Source organism: Hyalella azteca, unplaced genomic scaffold (assembly GCF_000764305.2).
Source record: "Hyalella azteca isolate HAZT.00-mixed unplaced genomic scaffold, Hazt_2.0.2 contig10069, whole genome shotgun sequence".
NCBI lineage: Eukaryota > Metazoa > Arthropoda > Malacostraca > Amphipoda > Hyalellidae > Hyalella > Hyalella azteca.
In genome coordinates, this window is record NW_025940118.1 from 1 (window position 1) to 21,611 (window position 21,611).

The 21,611-nt window shown below is 40.1% G+C and overlaps 2 protein-coding genes across 2 annotated transcripts; one reads left to right on the forward strand and one right to left on the reverse strand.

The window, feature by feature from the left end:
- Positions 1 to 936: 936 nt before the first annotated feature.
- On the forward strand, positions 937 to 10,840 carry LOC108672022 (inositol polyphosphate-4-phosphatase type I A; the record flags this gene model as incomplete). Its single annotated transcript, XM_018159635.1, has 15 exons — positions 937 to 1,110; positions 1,628 to 1,816; positions 2,286 to 2,407; positions 2,674 to 2,760; positions 2,893 to 3,006; positions 3,432 to 3,668; positions 4,010 to 4,199; positions 4,734 to 6,455; positions 6,698 to 6,822; positions 7,524 to 7,661; positions 7,896 to 8,025; positions 8,476 to 8,602; positions 8,846 to 8,977; positions 9,424 to 9,559; positions 10,356 to 10,840. Coding segments are annotated over 15 exons (3,756 nt in total), but the record flags the coding sequence as incomplete, so codon positions are not given.
- Positions 10,831 to 18,929, reverse strand: LOC108672024 (phenylalanine--tRNA ligase beta subunit). Its single transcript, XM_018159637.2, has 11 exons — positions 18,702 to 18,929; positions 18,408 to 18,516; positions 15,751 to 15,889; positions 15,217 to 15,346; positions 14,776 to 14,942; positions 14,227 to 14,445; positions 13,786 to 13,985; positions 13,326 to 13,527; positions 12,702 to 12,869; positions 11,866 to 12,073; positions 10,831 to 11,580 (listed from the first exon to the last, which is right to left on the reverse strand). Exons 1-11 carry the CDS (start codon positions 18,757 to 18,759, stop codon positions 11,408 to 11,410), a joined length of 1,773 nt encoding a protein of 590 aa, XP_018015126.1. The 5' UTR covers positions 18,760 to 18,929; the 3' UTR covers positions 10,831 to 11,407.
- Between the last annotated feature and the right edge of the window lie 2,682 nt (positions 18,930 to 21,611).

Consider the following 21,611-nt stretch of genomic DNA (forward strand, 5'->3'; position numbering starts at 1 on the left):
AGCCCATGAAAAAAACTGACTCAAGGTTTCAAGCTGGTTTGACTCAAATGACTCCAGCCTTGTAAATGACTCGAATGACTCAATCGGGGTAAATGATCGTTAAGTCGTGATTCGGGAGTAATTGGTTAATTGTGTTGGGCAAGATTCATGATCAGTACCCTGTTAAGCTGTTTATACAAAGTCGGGGTAATTGTTCGTAATAATATTGAAGAAGGTTTTATTCGGGAGTAATTGGTTAATTTTGTTGGTAATATTCGAGGGTAGGATTGGGGTAACCTATGATTTAAGCTGTTTATGGAAAATGGCGCCATGCGCTCGGTTATGTAACTACTGGTATCGATGCACATGTTTTTAAGCATTCAATAAGGCGGGTATGGTAATTGATATTGTTTGAATGAGAATGATGTTAGGAGCTGCATCTGTATCTCAAATTTGAATGAATTATCCTTCATGTTTAGCAGCAACCTTCTGGTCAAGTTCAATCGTCTTGCACTCGGCTGAAGATTTTCAATCCCCAATACCTGCACTAAACTTCTTGTGATTTCGATCTCATATCACTCGTAATATTGCAGAAAAGTTATTTGTAATTTCTTGGTACTATGTTCGCTTCGTTACAAACTTATTGGGATATTCGACTCCCAACTCTCCTGCTCAAGTAGAAAGTAGCTATCGGGTTACGTAGCTAGTATCTTTCCACCTTTGGGCTCTTGCAATGTAACGAATTCTATAGTTTCTTGAGACCATTCTGCTTGGCGCCAAAAGTTGGAATGGCAGGAAATTGGCGTTCCCAAATTTATAAGCTGCTGTAGAATTAATAAGCATTATTTCCTAATGATTTCTTTGTTCTTCATATAAACAGAAGGTCGAGGTCGTCACGCGTTAAGAAGCCGTGTTATGAACACGATGTCCGGACCTTTAGGCTGCTGAGTTGTTAAGTTTGTTGTGTTTCAGAGCAGCAACCCTGACTTCCTGTCCACTGTGGTGCTGGGGGGCGAGAAGGACGGCGGTGTCGCTACAGGAGCTGTGGACGCGGCATGTCGCGTGCGCATCGTGGTGCGTCGGATGCTCGAGCCTCTCTCCTGCACCTCCACTGTCATCGGCAGCGCCTCCGTCAGTAGTCTTGCAGTGCACAACAACTTCACCATAATCCCCTGGTGTGACAGTCCATTCAGCCATTCGGCGTAGGAGATTAAAACTGTTGTGTAGATAGTGCGAATTATTGGCTAAGTGCCTTGATTATGCCTTCCTGATGCCAAGCTACATTCCTTAATTTGTTAGTTTTCTTTTATATCGAGACCCATGGCAGTGAATACTACTGATTTAGATAAATAATCCATATATTAAAGTGAATGAGGTGGTTTTCTCTCATAATAAATCTTCTGCTTCATTTGTACACTTGATGTAAAAGTGAATCTAAAACCATAGCGTTTTAACTTCTTGTAACATACATATATTGATACAATATCTATTGAATAGGATTGATTGAAGACCAGATATGCAGATAATCAGTCTTATTGATAATTTTTCTAATAGTTATAATTGTTTGGCCTTCAATCAAACCTGTTTAAAAGATTATGTTCTGCCATCCTATAGTAACACATCTACTAATATTTATGGCATCGCTCAGACGACGGTAGGAGCGGTGAGCAGCGCAGGCAGGCTGCGCCTGACGCTCGTGTCCCTGGCTGGGGAGACGTCAGGCTTCGTGACGCTCACGTGCTGGGCTGCTGACGGTGACGCTGCTGGGGGCGTGGACGCTGCTGCTGCTGCTCATGTCCTGCACACCCTCCAGGGCACCCCTACACACGCCAGCACCGTCAGTTCCTTTTGGACATCTTAACCTTTCAACCATGTGTACCGATCTCTTCCCTCCATCCTTGTGTACCAATGTCTACCCTCCATCCATGTGTACCGATCTTTTCCCTTCATTTATCCGCTTCTCGATGGTCTTTAATCAATTCTATTTTTATGTAAATATTTCTATAATGGAAAATTTTTCCATCCGTCTTTACTGATTTTTATTAAGGCGTCTTCTCCGTAAATCTGTTTTCCGTTCAATTGATTTATTTATTCATATGTCATTCCAAAGGCCTAGTCTGAGGACGCTCAGATTGGGGGAATAATATCAACTAGAGAAGTTTTCGATCTGTAAGATGTCATGTGTAAACAATTAAGAGTTTTGAGAGATCATCTAGACGCTTTACGAGGTAATCTTTGACATTTGCAGATACATAAAAAAGCTTTATTTCTTAATTGATGCTTACAGCCACGCTTTTGTATTGCAGGTCACTGCCGCACATCACCGACGCACTCAGTCGCTGCCACCGCGTCTGAGTTCAAAAAGCAGACCTCCTCAGCCACCGGTGCTCTGTCCTTTCCATACGAACCCCTCAACCGCCACCTACCGGTCAGTGGGAGACATACTTGCCACTGAAGAGCAATATTTACTGCGCTGCTTGTTTGGTTTTATTTCCATTTATTCTGATGCTGTTTGGTTATTATGCCCGTTTCAGGCTAAGAACACTAACCTACATTGACTACTTGTATCCGCAGATTTTATTAAAGATATTCTGGTGCAATCTATTTCACGGATGAAATAATTTCAGGAAATTATTTAGTTCTGTAGGCAGTGCTCAGTGTGTGTATTTTCTTAACGATGGTTCCAATTTATAGGTTCCATTCTGGACTGGGCGGGGACATCGCTGTTGTTGAGATCATGGCGGAGAGCAGACTGTCCCTAACGCTGCCACAGCAGCTGTTGTGAGTGCATATTAGTCTGCTGCCCTTAATTTCTGTATTGAGTAGAACTTCAGTCTGCTGATAAGAGTGCTAACGCATTCAGCTTACGGCTAGCAATTGCTGTTAATTTATATTTGTCAAATTAATTTCCAGGAAGATTTGGCAGGGCGCCGAGCGAGCGTGGCAGGAAGAGCTCGAGGCGCTCGGAGAACTTTCGGAACCCTGGGCTAGTCGACAGCGCGCTCTCGTCGCCATGCATGCTTCCAGGTGTTGTATATGTTTTATTGTTGCATTAGTAAATCTAATGTTCAGTCTCACATGGAGTTCCGTGTAATGCAGGAAATATAGGAGAAGCCGACTTTTTGAGTGCCGTTTTTAACTCTACAGTTCACTCTTCCTCAGTACAAGTCTGTTGAACGGAGATGATGATAATTGTAGTAGATCGCTCCACTCATGGTTATGGCTATTACGATGTTAAATCATTCTTTTCAGTTCAAGCTCTTGTATTTTATAATGCTCTAAAGTGTATATAATACCTGCTTCATTTTAAGACGCGCAAAGCTTTATTCTTAAATGTCTGTAAATCTCTGCTTAAGTGTAACGGTTTCAGCCATTTTCACTGTAAAATGGCTCTAATTGCACCCGTAAATTTTTTGGCATCCGAGTTAAGTTTTACTGATACTGCCCTCCAGAAACCAACTGTACGCTGACGCAGCGTCAGCTCTGGCAGCATGCGTGGCTAAAGGGCAGAACTTCAAGCGCAGCGCCGACAAGGAGGACCCGCTGCTCGAGTTCGCGCCCATCAACCTGCACCTGCAGCGCATGTGGGCCCAGAACGAGACTCTCAAGAGGACGGGCTTCCATGACGTCCACACCGTCGGCGCCTTCGCTGCTAACGCCCTCGGCTGCGGTCATGGCGGCCTCCTTACGTGGGTTTTAGTCCTGCTTTATTTAGTTAACAATTTTTTGAAGGCGAACAGTTCTATTGTCTCAATGTGTTCTGCACTACGTTGCAAACTATGAAATTTGTTTCGCTTTGGACGTTGCGTTGTTCTTCATTTGTACAGTGAGTTGCATCACAATTTTGCTTTTTACCGTTCATTTGCTATTAATTCTAATTTTACCAAAACTTTTATACTTTCAATATTTATGCTAATTTTACTCATAATTATTTTGTGAATCATCATATATTTGAGCCTTATCAAATATTAATTCTTTTATTGATTATTCAACTTATAGGGAGAGTGAGCTTTACTGTTCTACTGGGCAGGCAGCTGCAGGACCATAGCAGGCGAGACCGCGGCGAGGCGAGCAGTCGAGCTGACTGCAGTAGAGCAGGCGTTGAGAGCACCCGTCGCCTGCGGTCTGCTCTGGCGGCGAGCCTCAACTCTCTGCTGGGGGCCCTGAAGCGGCAGGCCTACCACGACCTGCAGTCGCAGCTTGCTGATGTCCAGGAGAAGGTTACCCTCCCTCATTATTTGCTCTTCTGTTTTTTGTGTTGTGTTTTTGCTAACACCCATGCACTCATAATACACACGCACAAATATGAAGACATCTACGGCAGTATCCCCTTCACTCTTCCTTGTTTGTGTCTATCGTGCTCTGAGCATCAGTTCAATAAGTGACAAGTAGCGCTACTTCCTACATTTTTCAGCTGTATGGACTTAGAAATGTATGCCGCAAATACATAAAATGGTAATTGTACCACCACTAGACTGCGTATTCTTGAATATGAGTACTGCTAAAGGACAAGTTTCACATTAGTTTCGAGAAAATAATTTTATTATGTTTTTTGGATCATTCGACCTTATCTTCTATGAAATTCCAATTTATCAGTTTATAGTTAGATTTTCCTCTAATATCCTTTATCTCGCACAAAAACTGCATTGATATTGAATTGCTCCTATCTTGGAAAAATACGTCCAATCTTCAAGTGTCGAAATTGATGCTCACCTGAAATTACATTGCAATATTATGTCCCGTACCTCCTACAGATCGATCTGCTGCTGAGTGCACTTGAGCAAGATGTTGTCGAATCTGCCTTTGATTTCTTAGACCAAATCAAGATACCTCAAAGTCCCTCCCACTTGGTGACGTTAGCATCCAGAAATTTTTCTGTGCACTCGAACCTATCAGGTTATCTCAGTCCTGAGTCTTCGTTGGACAAAACCATAGGGCAGCACCTACGGAGACCTCAAGAGGACCAACTCGCTCACGCCGGCACAGCCTCGGACGATACTGGACGCGGTGACGTAGATCTTCAGCGTAGACGTGATACGGCCTTCGACAGGACTCCTGATGTGAGACTAACACGCGCTTCAGGCGCAGGAATGTGCCTTAACGAATGTGCCTCATCCTTTGACAATGAAGGGATAGTGGAAGCCAAGTATTACTGTGCTACTGATGAACCTGAGCCCTGGGACCTGATTAAACTCAATTTACAAGCTAGCTTCATATGTCTTTCATCTAAGGTAAATGCCATCTGTAATAGCTACAACCAGAAAAAAGAATGCCGGTGTCCGCAAGACGGATTGGCTCCGCTAGCCAAAATAGACGGGTTAAGTGAAATCAGCGCGGCGTCGTGCGACGCTCTCACTGCACAAACAACTTCTGCTGATGTCTCACCCACGGAGGAAGACAGCGGCATCGGCCTTGAAAGGAACACTCCAGACATTGAAAGAAGGCTAAGCAGTGATGCCGCAACCTCAAAGTCCGGGTTCGCGGGTGCGACTTCTGTTAATATTTCTGGGCAACCCAGGGATTTAACAAATGCGATTTCCATAGCTCAAGTTTTATACACAGCGCCACAAAGTGGCATGCTTCCAGGAAATTCATCTGATGGATCTACTAGTCTTAATGCCTCATTTGAAAAACAAATTATTAATACATCTAATTGTTCTACCGATGAAATTGGTATTAGAAATAAGCTCTCTAGTATTTTAGAAGCTAGCAAAGAGAATATCCATGACAACGATCTTGTCTCATCTAATTGTTCAAGAGATATTGCTTCTCAGCTAGTCAACCCATCATCTACTGTTTCTATATTGAATGTCTGCAACGAAGCTGTGGACAATTGTTCGGCGGCCAAAGACTCTCGGGAGCTTTCTTTTGTGTACGTTAATCATGACATTGTTTCCACGACAGACGCTGCTAAAAACGCTGATGGAACCATGTATCCTCTTGATTGCCAGACTAAATTACAAGGCAGTGCCGTTCCAAGTGGCAAGCATTCCACGCATTTTATATCATCTCTTCGAGATTCGCGTTCCATGCATGCTAGTGCTGAGAATGGCGTTACACAAGGTTTAGCCCTGATGCAATTCTCGAATGTTTCTTCAGCAAAATCAAATCATGTTTCAAATTTCACAGTGGACTCCACTCGTGTTGCCGATTCCGTGCCAAATACAATCTCCGTAAACGGCTGTACTCCATTGCAAGTAGACCAGGCAAATGATTCGGCTGATATTTCAAGTTCTGCAAACGACGTCCTTAACTCATCATCCAACTCCAGACGTCTAAATGTGCTTCAAAAAACGGACGATGGCCCATCAGTTACCATAGTGGTTCCCAGCATCATTAAACTTCGCGGTGCTGTAGACGGAGCTGTGCGAACTGCCAGACTAGTGCACAGTTTACACAAACTGCAGCTCTCCACTGAAGTCATCCATAAAACCCATAGTTTGCAGTACCGCAGAGATGTGTGTTTCTCGCAGGCGGTGAGCTTCTTGTTCGTTTTTTTTTTTTGTTTAAACGAAGGTGACAACCAAACTTGTTTGAAATTTTCGAGTATTTAAATGAAGGGAGTTCTTCAAGGAATTCAGATAATTCATCACTATTTAAGTGCTTTGTTTGAACTAAATGTCTTATTTAATTTATGCGAGCCGGCTGTGGACAGGATTAATTGTTGGCTGGCCGTCATGTAGATACGAGCTTCTAACTGCGCATCCTCGTATCCCAGCTGACGGCGGCAGTGTCAGGCTTGGTGTCGTGTCTGTGGAGCCGCGTTCCTGACGTGGCTTTCCTGACGGTTCTCCAGCAGCTAGGTCCTCTTCTGCAGTTTGAGGGACTCCTGTCATGTTACGGGTATGTCGAGACCTCACAGCACACACTTCATCTTGTCATCTTTTAAAACCTATGCCCGATAATTGCGAGTATTCGAGCCATGGCAGCACCATTGAAATTTCAACAACGCATCACGCCCTCCTTCTAAAAGCACTACTTGCTCCTATTAAACGCACCTCTTGCTCCTATTAAACGCACCTCTTGCTCCTATTAAACGCACCTCTTGCTCCTATTAAAAGCACCTCTTGCTTTGCTCCTATTAAACGCACCTCTTGCTCCTATTAAAAGCACCCCTTGCTCCTATTAAACGCACCCCTTGCTCCTATTAAACGCACCACTTGCTCCTTTTAAACGCACCACGCGCCACTTGCTCCTTTTAAACGCACAACTTTTAACCGTAGGCATTATACAAATTGAATGTTACTTTCAATTTACATAGAAAGTTAATATTTAGCACAAAATCAGCTAATATTTGAACGCGCATCGAAATATTGCGAGTTATAAATGTTGTTTTTCGTTATAAAATTCACATTTCATGAAGATTACTGCTCCTTTAATTAGTAATTTAAATATAAGTTAATTTCAATTGGTGCATGATATTCAGCCAAAGTTTACCTCAGTCACTCATGAAAACGGTTCCTACTTTGATTATCGATTATACTTTGATTATCGATAATCATTTTTGATAAATAATTATAATCATACCGATTATGTGTGAGCAGCAGCGATGCGGCGCGGCTATCGGACATGGTGGTGGCCGTGGAAGACTTGGCGACGGTGCAGTTCGTGCTGGTGCCGTGCAGCCTTCCTAAGCAGCACGATAATGACGCCCATCCACGTGTTGTTGTTACGGGCAATAGGTGCCGCTCGACTTATTACTTCACAAATAATCGTACTAAAATCATTCATCGAACTATTCTAAACTAAGGTGTTTGAATGACGAACGAATAACTTTGAGTTGTTGTAGGTTTATTGTTTAAACTGAAACTCTGTAGCCTCCGTTTTCTCTTTTTCTGAAGTCTCAATTTTCAAATATTTGTATAAATTATCTGTGCTGCTAACTGTACTCGTTTTATTCCATGACTGGGACACAGATGTGGGTTGCGTGTGTTGTTACCTGTACCCGAGTCGCTGTTATGCTTCTTGTCTGAACATCACTGCGCTGCGGAGCCTCTTACGTTCAATGTTACGCCAGTTTTCTTCAACGTCGGTATTAACGAAGAGGTGATACAGTGCTTTTATATCCTTTATAATCTCTATTAATTTTCCAACATTCGCTTGTCTGGGCCTTTGACTAGTTTTTGGGAGCAGACTGCGTTCTTACTCGTTGAGGCGGTCACTGATCTTTGTGATCGTGTCAGCTTTGGGTTAAAGTCTCATTTTGACTCTCTTTCCTTTCTGATTCTTCTCTGAGGCAAGCTTCTTACTGAACATTTTCCAATCATTGTCCAGTAACTGTTCACATCCTGAGCATGGAGGAACCCCATACTTTGCATTAATGCGCTTTGAAATAATATTATATATTATTTCAAATTTCAATTTAGCTTATTTACAAATACTTGTGTCTTGTTTTTTGTGTTCTACAGACGATCACGTTCGTTATGTCAGACGATCACGTCATTTATTTTTCTTGAGAAATTTTAGAACGTAATGTTCGACATTGAATGATTGCAGGCAACGCTTGCTGGTAGACTGCGGCTGGAGGGACCTCAACATCGCAACAACTTGGATTCATTCCACCGACTGGCCGAGTACCACCACCGCTATGCCAAACTCGACCTCCCCGCCGACACTACGAGACGTTAGTCTTCAGATGCTTACACTGCCTCTAAAGTTTAGAAAAGTGATTGAAATATTTATCACCTGCAAGTGCTTTTAAAATTCATGATTAGAAATGAATCATAACGCTGCATTTTTCCCGTAAAAATAAAGAACAAACTGATACCGAGCTTATTGGATTAATCAATTATAATGTTTCTTTCTTAATCTCACAAGCTGTCAGGGTTTTTAGATTTGCTTTTAATATTCGGGATGGCGTTTGCAGGCAGCTGCTGCGGAAGCAATCGGCAATCATTGAGCGAACTCATGGAGCGTCTCTCGAAAGCCGTGCAGTCTTCCAAGAGCAAGAATACGGAGACGCTGCACCTGGCCGCTGCCGTGACCAGAGTCATGGGAGGTGAGTGGTCACTTCAACTCTGCTGTATTTATTCGAAGCGTGGTGCAGGGCGCAGATGTGAAGTAATACAAGCCTTGTTCGGCAGCTGCAAGCAAGTCTCCATTTACGAATTTTTACTAAATTATGATTGCTGAAGTGACCGCGAATAACTTCTGCTAAGACCAAATGGTCATATGAACTAAGTTAACATTTGAACTGAAAGACTCAATTGTAAAGTACAATAACTAATAATAAATAAAATTAGGCAATTACCATAAACGAAGATCAAAATTCCTAGTGAAGCATCGAACTTATTCTGTCGTATGATTGACTTGCGCAATGTGACATACAAACGGTTTATGTAAGGCGTATATTTTCCAGCTCGACAAAGTTCTCGTGCTTCAAGTGTTAAATGTTAACGTATCATAACGGTGCATATGCTGATAAATGATCGTTTGTATGCACAGGGATTCGCTTCACGTCGTGCAAGAGCGGCAAGGACAGGACTGGCATGAGCGTGACGCTGGAGCAAGTGAACCTCCTCACTACAGCCTTCGATTTAGCGCGCACTGAGCGCCACCAGAGCCTGCAGGCTATGCGCAGGTCAGGATCGCTGGACCAATCAGTAGATGTTTTCCGAAGAAATATCATTGATCTTGTTTTCAAGCTATTTGCTAAAGGAGATAATTCATTAGGTAAATCTCGTTACCAACCCATTTGTAGGACAATATTATTGTATCGGCAACTGTCGTTACCAAGGCTTTTGATGTACCAACTGTATTGAAAACAATAATGTAACTGTGGAAAAAGAGCTCAGGGAACCAACAACTACTAGCCACATGGATTGTTAAACGAATTCAACACTTGCAAATTTTATTTATATAGTCTTAAGTCAGAGTGCCACAAACGTAAACATCATTGAATCATCTTTCAATATTGTTCAATTGTGCTCATGTTTCATGAGATTTATTTTTTTTCATGAACTGGAATAAAATGCGTGATAAGATTATATTAAAAAGATGAAAAATAAAGGCCACCAACCTAACCTGTTGATGTCGAAAAAAAAATGTTAGAATCTGACTGGGTATTATAATTCTGAAAATTATACATTAGAACTAACTAGTTGATTTCATCATGTATTGCTTAGAAAAAATGTCAAGTTGAAAAAGATACATTCCCGATGTGAAGATTTTTTCCGATATTCTCTGGTAAATTGTAAAACTTATTTTGTCCAGGATGTCTGGTTAATTAATACATAAGTTTTGTAGGATTAAAAGTTCGACTACAATGTCATGATAAACAATATGATAAAATCCACGAATAAGCATAATGTTACACGGGTGGTGTGAAATATCGGGAATTTGTAATAGTTGTTAATGAAGAAACATTTCAATTGCAGTGACGGGACCCGGATCCTCAATTGCAAGAAGAACATAAGCGTCAAGAAGTTCGCGTTCAACGCGATGCAGTTAACTATGTTCCCTCGGGACTACGCACCCCCACCAGGCAGTTACGGCGCAACAGCAACTTGAATCGCTGGGGATTCGCCTCGAATTTATTACTATTTTAATTTTTGAGGATACGCAGTTGAGTATCGTGCAGTTCATTATAGTCCAGAAGTGAAGGAAATCTGGATTGAACAATCTAGATAGAATATTATGGCAGAGGCAAATGGAATGTTTCTGGTTTGACACGCTGCTGAACACATGTTACAAGTTATTTTGCCGGTTGTAATAATACTTACGATTACGTGTTTTCATCATGCAAGTCTTGAGCGGAGCAATGTTCTGGTGTATTAAGTGCGAAATATAGTCAAGTGATTGCGGATAGATTAAGAACAAGAATTATTTATATATCTGTTCAAATAAAACTCATTTCACGTAACGCTCTGTATTAAAACCTTTGAAAAATGTCGCACTACAAACAGTACCTCTAATTACATTCCCAACACATATTCAACACATTTATGCATGTTCAAAATACGTATGTCGGTCACAAATGTTTCTTGGGCCTTAAAGTGTGGTAAATGAAATCTGTGAGTTCTGTGTCATTAACATCATGTGAAGAGACAGGTATCAGCAAGAAGTACTCGACGGAATATTCATATTTAATTAATCCTCTATTTTGTCTAGATTGTATAATGTTGTCTCCAATATTCAGATACATGGACAAAAGTGCAAAAGCATAGCGCACTCTCTTTGTCTGGATGTTACTTTACTCTTGCCCGCTTTCAATACCTATAATCTGGTCTGGTTGTCATATTATGTAAACACAACAGTATCCATATTGAAATTTCTTGTTCAAACTTATAATAGTTTCTTCTTTTGACCCTGCACAAGAGTAGGTATTATAACGAGTTTGTTTTAGGGTTGTTCTTCATTGCTGCGTTCAGCCTGCATGATAATACAAACCATAACATAGAGAAAGATGGCCGTAAGGTGTGTTCCCTTTTTAGAACGGCTGAGCGTTGAGGTCGAGCAGGTCTTGCAAGTTGAGGTCCAATGCAGAGGCGGGGTTGTTCAGGTTGAACGCGGTGATCACGTCAGGATGCAACAGCCCCAATTTGCCGACCTCACGGCCGTTGAACATCACGCGGCCGCAGAACCCAGGCAAGAACGTTGGATCTACACAGAACGGCATCATTAATTTTAATATTAATCAGAAACTAGTCTGTAATTTGGTCTTGAGCTTTAGAATCGCTGCGACCTCACGTCGCATATCTAATCTATGGCATGGAATACTGAACTAAACCAAAATCAACTACAACGTCTTATTGGCACTGGCAGCAGTCTCGACAGTGAAAATTTACCGCCTAATCGTCAATTTTCTATGAGTACAATTAATCGACTTGTCCAATCAAGCAATGAATATAACCAATTTTGAGAAAACTAAGATTTCGCAACACTCACGATCTTTCCCCTCGAGCCAGTATCCTTGGCCCTGAGCTTCTTCATTGAAGGGGACCTTAAGAGCGAGCATGACGTGGTCTAGCAGCCCCTGCAACACCTCGACACCCGCGCGTACGTTGTAGTTGATGGCGCACAAGTGACGCTCGTTGCGTGCTCCGGTGCCGCGAGTGTGCGATGCTCTGTTGTCGCGGAGGCACACGTCTGATATCTGCAACACGAATAAACATAATGACGAGACTCAAGAACCATTTTGGTCGTAGTCTAAACAGAAGATAGAAGAACGGTAATATTCGTAGATCATTAAGTGAATATAACAACTTCATCGGAACTACTTTCAATTAAGTATCGCTTTCATGGTTAGTTTAGTTTCCGTTACTTATTTCAACATTGAGCGCCAATGTTAGGGTAAGACTGCAATTGCTCATATTATGGAATTTATCTAATCCTGTAATAAATCCTGATCTTCTGTTCTTTCAAGGATAGATAGCGCGATTCAGATTCTGAAGATAACGTCAACTTACCGATGCAGCTTTCATATTTCCAGCAAAAATATTAAGACACCAACTGATAATTGACCGAATTCTTTCAATTCCGGCTCGCGATTTAGCATTCTGCATATTAGTACCCAGTGTCATGTACTCTACGCGACTAATTTGAAGTCTTTGTAACATGCCCTTAACTTATTTCTCTACTAATGACAATACTAATCTTGTACACATTAGTACTTCAAAACAAGTCGCAAATGACAACAATTTGCATCCCAGAATTTAACAACCTAAACGTCTAATTTACAAGCAGACCACAACGTTAGTATTATTGTCCATAACGAAAGTCACCTCAAATAGCCTTAGAGGAAGAGCGATGTGCTTGTTGGCAGCAACGGTGCGCAATATTCCAGGCAGGAGAGACAGGCGTACGGCCTCACAGTCCACCGTCTTGGGGTTGCCCACTTCGACCAGTGGCTCGAGAGAAAGGTCTACTCGTAGCTTGTCTCCCAAGTCAGCCTACAGAGCAAGTAATCAGAAATGTATAGAGCAGAATCAATACCATTTAAATTTATGACAAAAAAAAACAAATAAACAGGAGAAAATAGATTTTTTAAAACAAGTTTCTTTAGATTCAAGTATTGACGAGTCCTGAAATAATTATTAAAAATATGCTCTGCAAGGAAACTGGAATTACGGATTAAAATTTTATGATGTACCTGGCATCACATAGCAGCTTTAAATCAGCTGAAACATTCAAGTTCGTTCATCAGGCTTGAGATGAAAATGAATACAAATATCGATTATATTGTAAGCAGACGATATGAACACGTACCCAACTGCACAATCCTGTCATTTTGAAGTTTAAAGATATTACTTCCAATACTACTTTCACATTAATTCAGAGATTGTTCAGAAAATACTGTTAATTTTTTATTTACCACCACATAATAATAAAATATCTGATGTGCTTACTTTGGAGCAGAGAGCAAAAGTGGCTGCCTCAGTGTAGTTGTTCTGAGAAAGCAAGACTCTGAGTTTGTCGGTGTAGTAGTTAAGTTGATATTCCTGGCCAATTGTGTTGGTGGGTGGCAGTTGGAGATCCTCAGCAAGTTTGTCAAAGCCGTAGGCCACGGCAAAGTCCTCAGCAACATCGCACTCGTGTAGAACATCATACCTTCAGAAATGAACAACTTAGGTTGTTAATAGGAAATATCTTTACACAAACTTCATGAATGAACCATGCATCGCTGTCGAACCAACATATTAGAAACAATAGGTTATTGATGTAATTTAAAGGAAAAATGTACGAAATAATCACTAGTTTTATTTAATTATAAGTAACAAATGAGTATTGATGTAATTAAAAGGTACAAACGGTTTAAAATCACTACTTCTCTCCGAATTAGAAGTAACATTTGGGTGTAGAGTTCACCTGGTGGGTGGAACTATGACAGCTACTTCTTCAGAGCTCGTAGCCTCAGCGCTGAGACCCATGAGGGCAAGTTTCTCAGCAATAAAATCTGCAGATTCGCTGACGCCCACTAGAGAGTTGCAATACTGCACTGACGCCTTGAGCGGTTTGTATTCCAGTACAGGAAATTGCTCAGTCTCACCACTGCTCTCGTACGTCACCTGTAATAGGTGAGACTTTCTTCATTACTGGTTCCACTACAGCTTAATCCCAATTAAAATAAGATAAAAATGCTTAAACATGTCTAAAAATTAGTTGCCACTTTCAACAAACGATATTTTTTAACAATGTAAGGTCAAAAACACTAGTATAATTAACGTTAAGATGACAGGAGGTATCCACCCAATGACGTGGAGAGGATTACAGCAAAAGGCGTGTAACTGAGGGCTGTATATGACCTACATTCACTGGCTCGACTGTAAAGGGCTTTTCACAGTAGCCACTGAACATGCAGACGAGAGTATCAAGGACGATTTGTGCTTTGAACTTGTCTGTTGCAGTGCATTCGATGAAAACATCTTTGGTGTTGAGCGTTATCTTGGAGTGGTCACCATTGATGATAGGAGGCATTGAGAGAACCACTCCTTTACTGTCAGTAATTATAGGGTAGACTGCAGAGTCCTGTAAATAGAGTAAGTAAATTACAGGGAAAACGTTTTCAGGAGAATTTTAATGAGTAAATTCATTATAGATTACTATTTCTTGATGCAACGCCATAGAGCAACATGTGTGATCAAATAAGGTACAACAGATCCAAATATAGAATACAAGAGTTAACAATGAGAAAGAGACCATTTTCATTACTTTTTATTGTTAGTGAAGCAACAATTTTCACAAAAAGATGAAGAGATATAATCTAGTGAAGTAAATTCAGTCTACTGGTAGCAGTAGTGGAGAACTTGGAAGCATCAAAACCTTGAAGCAAGAAACTGAAAGCCCCCTGAAGCTCACCTTGATGATAGGGACATACTCGCGCAGGTGCTGATCACTTGAGTAGAGTTCCATCAACTTGTCTGCTCGGTAGGCTGACGTTTTATTGAGTGGCACAAAATTGATTTCCTGGGGTGGCAAGGCATCATAAACAAAGGGTCCTGTGATGGTGCTAAGGTCGTGAGTACCTGAGGGGTGTAAGATGGATTAATAACAATAAATTCAAATGGATTCCAATTCATTGAGGTTGCAAGTGTCAATGGAAAATTAAATTATTTCCTAATGAGAATAAATGTTATGTTTGATTATAATTTATCATGTAGTACAAAGTAGTAAATACTGACAACTGAGAAAAATAGCTGAAAGAAGCAGGCATCAGACTGACAACTGCCACATAAATATGCAAAGATCAACCAAGGACAACATTCTTAAATATAAAGCTTTTAATTTAGTTAAACTTACCAATAGCCACCAGAGTTCGTTTTCTGGCAATATTTTGGTGAAGTTTATCTTGAAGAGCAATGAATGAATCATATCTTGCTTGATTGAAAGTGATGCCACGCAGCACAGCACCCACACAGTACTGTCGTATCTGAGTGAAATCAATCAGGTATTTACTTTCTTTATTTATAACAGCACGAGAATAATGAAAATTAGCTTACATAAAGAATATTTGAAATATTTTGTATGCATCAAGCCAAATTCAGAATTGTGCCATACATAAATCAAAATTTCTTGTGCTGTTTGAATAATTCAAGACTAAATATCAGCCTTTTGCCATTTTTTATACCTCTCAATAAATATTCAAGTAATTAGTAGAAACAAATTCAAGTTTCAAGTAATAAACAAGAAACAAATAATAACACACTTGTTTCAGCTACTTGCTGGAGGTTCAGTGCCAGAAATTATATTTTATTTCAAGATACATTTATCCCTGATTCATTAACCATGCAATTAAAGTTTATGGCAAGAGCTAAAAAGTGCAATATCCCTCACCTGTGCAGTGGCTGGTTTGACAATAATTGTTTGCTGGTCTGTGTTCTTGGGGTCAGTGATCCGATAATGTGGGGTTGCCACATTACCCAAGTATATATTCAGAGCCTGACCAATGCCCTCAACACACAACAGGTCATACCTGAAATAATAAATTGACGGAATAATTACTTTGCAATAACTCAAAAATTTTTATAATGCTACACAGGGTTAATAATATGTTTTCAGCATTTTTTTCAACTAAGAAAGACAGGATATACTATATTATAATGTAATTTTGATCATACCAAGTTCAGGTTAAAATTTGTAGAAGTTATTTAAGCTTATACAGCATTCTTTCACAATACTCAAACAAATAAAATTTAATTTGTGTTAGAGTAGAGTAAATTAGTAGTACGTATACTGGTTTGCTAGCGCTTCAGCTATCAAGCTATTTTGCACTGAAGGTCATAATGTAACATCGCCAGCTAGGCAGAAGGTCTTCTTTGTTCAAAATCTCAAATTAATCATCACCCACACGCGGCAGAAGGTCTCAATTGTCCAGCCCACTGAAGCTGGCTCGAAAGAAGCAGCGTTAGCATCTCTAAAAGACAAAGTGACAAGGAGGGACACATGAAAAGCAACAGAAACGAAGACACTCGAACAAGAGGTTGCTTACACGGGACGTCGGCCGCCCGCACGAGAGAGACAGAGAAGGGAAATGTAAGGAATCCTACCTACATAATAACTTAACCCCACAACTGAGGCCTGCAGTCAGACACTGCATGCTCAGTGGTAGGGCGCTCAGGAACAATCCCCCTAGGAGCACAAAATCCCATAGGACTTCTGATGAGCACAGACACGTGTCAAAAGTCCCCCCTGAGGGGTAATTTGTGTTAGGCTTAACATTAATTCCACATTTAGGCAGTGAATTAAGTAAGGAGGCAATATCATACATTTCACAACATTTTGCAAAAAAATATTTGCCATAGATATAACCAATTTTGACAAATATTCTTGGAAAGAAAGGTAGTTCTGGCAAATAATACTATCAAACTGGGTAATAAGGGACAATTTTGAGAGTTTTTTGTTAATAACTTCTGGCCACGAAACAGTTCCTAAACAAGTTTGAGCTCAATTTAAAGGCCTTCGTATGGGCTATTGTATGGTATCTTTGCAAAATTCCATATGCTATTTGTAAATTGCCAGACACAAAATAAAAGCATCTCTAATGACCCCTGGGAATAGGGTAATCTGGAACACTTGAAATAAAACTTAATTTTAAAACATTTGAAGCATGCATCAGTGTACTCATCCATTACCAATAGTACTCAGAAGTCCTCCTCTACCTTTATAGATGATGTAGATGTAGAATAAATGAGATTTTCTGTGATTTTTCCTTGTTTTCTTTTATTGATATGATATTACCATATCCATACATTACCATATTAATGATGTGACAGTACTGTATCCATGGATATACTACCATTGAGCATAGGCAACAACCTTGTCCACTGCAAGCTTTATATCAGCAGCCATGTAGCATTTATTCTGTATCTGTAAGCTTACAGGATGGCTTGTAATTTTGCACCATTTAAGTTAGGTCAAGTGAATTCACTATAAAAAAAAGATAATAAAAAACATACCTGAAACAGAATGGAATACCGTCAAATGGGGTAAAAAGGGACGGGCGGGGTAAATAGGGACGCGCTTCCCACATTTCGTAGAAATGTTGTAGCAGCTAAACTAATCAAAATATTGCAAAATTAAATATAGTGGCATAAACCTCAACATTTTTACTATCTATTATGTATAAAGCTAGTCAAGAAATCAAACATTTACTATCTCTAAAAAAATTGCTGAAAAAAGTGTGAAAAGTGCGGTTTTGGAAAAGTACATCTGCTAAGGTCTAGAGCAAAAAAAAAAAAAAAATATTTGCCGTATTGAAAAATTTTACTTACATAAAAGTTGCACCCAGGTGTTGGCTTGAAAACGTAATTGGCAGATTTTGCCTATCTCATTCCAAAAAAAAATGGCGGCCATTTCATTTACATTACAATGTTTATGTTTTTTCTGCAAGATATTTTTGGCGGAAACGGTAAAGCAATGCGGATTGCGGAAGTTGAAAATTTTATGAAATGACATGTTTGCGAAGTGCAAACCGCAATTTTTTAATCGAACAAAAATTTATGACATTCGAGCCGCGATTTCATACCTACTGAAATTATATGATATTAGAGCCGCGATATTTCAGACAAAAATAGGACTTTTCCAGACTAGCCTCAGGGTACTGTTAGTAATGGATGAGTATGCTCTGCATGCTTCAAGTGTTTTAAAATGAAGTTTCATTCCCAGTGTCCCGAGTAGCCCCGTTTGACGGGGCTTCGGGGCTACTCGGGACACTCTTTTTTTGCTTCTGGCACCTTATGAATAGCATAAGGAATTTTTTTGAAGATGCCATTCGATAGCCCTCGCAAAGAGCTATAAAATGAGCCTAAACTTGTTTATGAAATGTTTCATCGTAAGAAGTTATTAACAAAAAATGCTCAAAACCGTCCCGAGTAGCCCCGGTTGACGCCTTGACGGTAGCAATAAATTAAAACTTGCTCAGTGAGTCAGTGTTAACTTTAATTCTTTATGACAAATAGCCAAATATTTATTACTTAATTACAGGATCTTACCTATTAGCTCCAACCTCAATTTTATATGCAGTAGAACCATCTTCCTCCACAGTTACATCATCCAACTCAATGCCATACTGGAAGCACAGCTCGTCAAACTCTTTTTCTTCTGTGAACAAAAAATAAATTCATTAGCTTTGTCCTGAACAAAGAAGTGAATAACCTTCAGCACTAAACAAAAATGTTTTGAATATTATTTCTCAAGCATTTACTATTGTATTGACAATACACATAGTATTTATAGTAATTCAAGATGGAACTGAAAAAAATTTATCATGAAAATAGGCTACATACCATAAGTTCTTCCCAAAATTTGAAAGAGTATATCTCGATTGACAGAAACGGTTGGCATTTCAAATAATTTTCTGTGAAATTATGAAGAAGTAAATTAACTTATAATGTTAAAAAAATTCACATATAATTTTCCGTTTAGTATTTAAAGCTAGGCAGACGGCATTCACGTCACGCGGTTCCTGCAAGACACCAACTATCTCTGCATCACCTTATCCGGAATACAGGAAACCCGAAGCTGACACAATCCGTTAGTTCATGGGAAATCATCACTGGGAATTCCATGGTTGAACTAGTGACGGAACGCTGAACTGAAAGACGGAACTTCTCGTTGGTCAATATTATATAGTTCAACCATGATTGAACTAGTATATAGTTCAACCATGGGGAATTCAACCATCTTGGTGCCGAGGTGCGTACTTTTGGATCCATATGAGCTATGCAAATAAATTAAAATAATTACTGCTAAAACACTTACCTTCATCTGCCAATGAGATTGTAGCTGCGTTTTGATGTTGACAAGTGTAAGTACCTCACCTCGGGAAGAACAATGAACAGGGAGATTACAGTATGAGAAGACATGGTTGCAATGAGAGAGTATTGATTTGAAAGTCGAGTGTGAAAAAAGATCTGGGAGTTTGTGTCGACAAGGAGCTGAAATTTTCTAAGCATATTGAAACGCAAGCTAATAAATCCAATAAGCTTCTTGGACTGCTCAGACGCTCTTACTGGATGCAGAAGCGACGAAGCAGTTTTTTGTTGCTGTCGTGCGCCGGAACCTAGAGTTTGGAAACGCCGTGTGGTCACCGAAACTTGAAACGGACAAAAAAATAACGGAGTGTTCAAAGACGTGCAGCAAAGGGAGCGCAGCCGCGCATCACCAATTTTGTGCAACATTAAGCCCTGAATCGATCGCTTTGAATCTCTCCGGACATCCACCAATCAGCCGTGAACCACTCGGTTTTGTCCTCTGGCTTTGCATGAAACCTGCCATGCACCACCAGGCCGCGGATCGAATATGACTTCCGGGCATCGTTAAATTACGTAATTTTACGTTCACCGCATCTGGAGTTAGGTTTCAGATAGCATAGTTCTGTTCCAAAATTTATCGTCCTTCGACCAGTGGCCGTTCGACTGAGGGCTGGTTCGACGCACGGCCTAGATATGATTGTCCAGAAGTGTTGAAGGCTACATTCCGGAAGGCTTGAATCATGATGGTCCATTACATCCAGAGTAGTGGCGGTCTTCGGCAGGCGACCCACAACAAGGATAATTCCAGGCTTGAAAGGAAGTCCTATGAAGAAAAATTCAAGATTATGAAGCTTCCAAGCCTCTGTTATCGGCGTCTGCGTGGTGACCACATTGAAGTATACGAGTATATCATAGTTTATACAAGGTCACAGAAGGATCACTGGAATTTGAAACAAGAAAGTTTATAGCCGTGGAAGGGGCCACGTCTATAAACTGAAACTAAAAAAAACTGCGTTGCAACTCATCCACACGACATTTCTTCTCGCTTTGGATCACCGACAAGTGGAACAGCCTCTCCGATTGCATTGTGGACGCTCCGAGTACAAACGTGCTCATGCAGGAACAGATTAGATAAAGCTATCTAGAAATATATGGTTCAGACTTGAAATGCCTAGCACCATGTCGAACTGGGTCTAAGTCTTGTTGCTATTTCAAACTATCGACAGTTTGGAAAAGATCCGGTCGAATGACCTGTTTTTTAGATCTCCTGTGGGCAAGTCACGGAAAGTACAAGAATCGGCGACAGGCTACATCATGCCTATTCTTCAGCGCTGACATCACTATGCTATGCTATGCTACATTAAGCGAAGATTAGGATTTTGCTTCATATCTAAATTTTTGTGCATTTAATCGGTCATAACAGAATACCAAGTTACCATAACCCACCTTATAGGGTCTAACAACGAAAAAATATGCACAAATGGATTAATATTTTTTAACGTGGAATCAAATTAAAACCAAATTTAAATAGAACAGAAGTACTGGAAGTATTTCCATTCTCTCTATATATATAGGTTGACTGTTAATAAATATTATGTACCTTGATAAAGCCCTGCGCCACTGTAACTGCTCACAGCGACCTCCAAATGTTCAACAGCTGCATCAAGTTTAATTCCCGCGTCATCATATCAAACATCAACACTTGTTTTCATAAGAAAACACTGAAATGAAGCTTTTCATACAAAATAATTCATAACATAGTTGAAGGAAATTAGTAATATGAAAATTATATAGTATTATTGCTTACAAGATTAGGCCCTGTCTGGCTCGTACTGTAGTAGACAAAAGGGGACATCGCAGAGCTGTTCGTAGAAAGCTGACACAAAACCCGAAACTCTCTGCTCCAATTTTGCTATTCTCAACCACGTACGCCAATATCGAACAAAATTTCTCGGAAGTTCGTGGTTAGACTTGAACTCGCGACTCACTACTTCAAATTTAAGCCTCTTAAACACTCAGCCATCTTGCTGATAATAAATGAGAAGTCTCGTGTTCTGTTCAGTTTCCATGTGATGAGAGACTGGCGACATTGCTAGCTGCAAATCTTTTTCACTATATAGAAAGGATATCTCCAGACTCTTCACCATTATTCGTTGATGTAAAACTTAAAAATGTTGCAGAAGTAGTAGTAGTTTCATCAACAGAAAAGAACATGTAGTGCTAATGGCTTCTAACAAACGTACGTAGTGATCCTGTTAGTGATTCAAAATCTAAGTAAGATTAATTTCTGCATCAATTATTATTAACCCCAAAAGAAATTACGATGGTTTTGAGAGCTGGCATTTTATGCAACGTTAACTGGCGTGAAGTGCACCAATAATTGTGCTGACAGACATTGTAAAAATTTTACGAACTTGTAGCAATACTCCCATTTATAATTGG

Bases quoted from the DNA above. Each gene is read 5' to 3' on its own strand.
- LOC108672024 (XM_018159637.2), bottom strand. From the start codon at position 18,759: ATGCCAACCGTTTCTGTCAATCGAGATATACTCTTTCAAATTTTGGGA. The intron at 15,347-15,750 runs GTGAGGGATATT...GATTTCACTCAG, and splicing joins TCAAACCAGCCACTGCACAG to ATACGACAGTACTGTGTGGG. The intron at 12,870-13,325 runs GTAAGCACATCA...CTTGCTCTGTAG, and splicing joins CTTTTGCTCTCTGCTCCAAA to GCTGACTTGGGAGACAAGCT.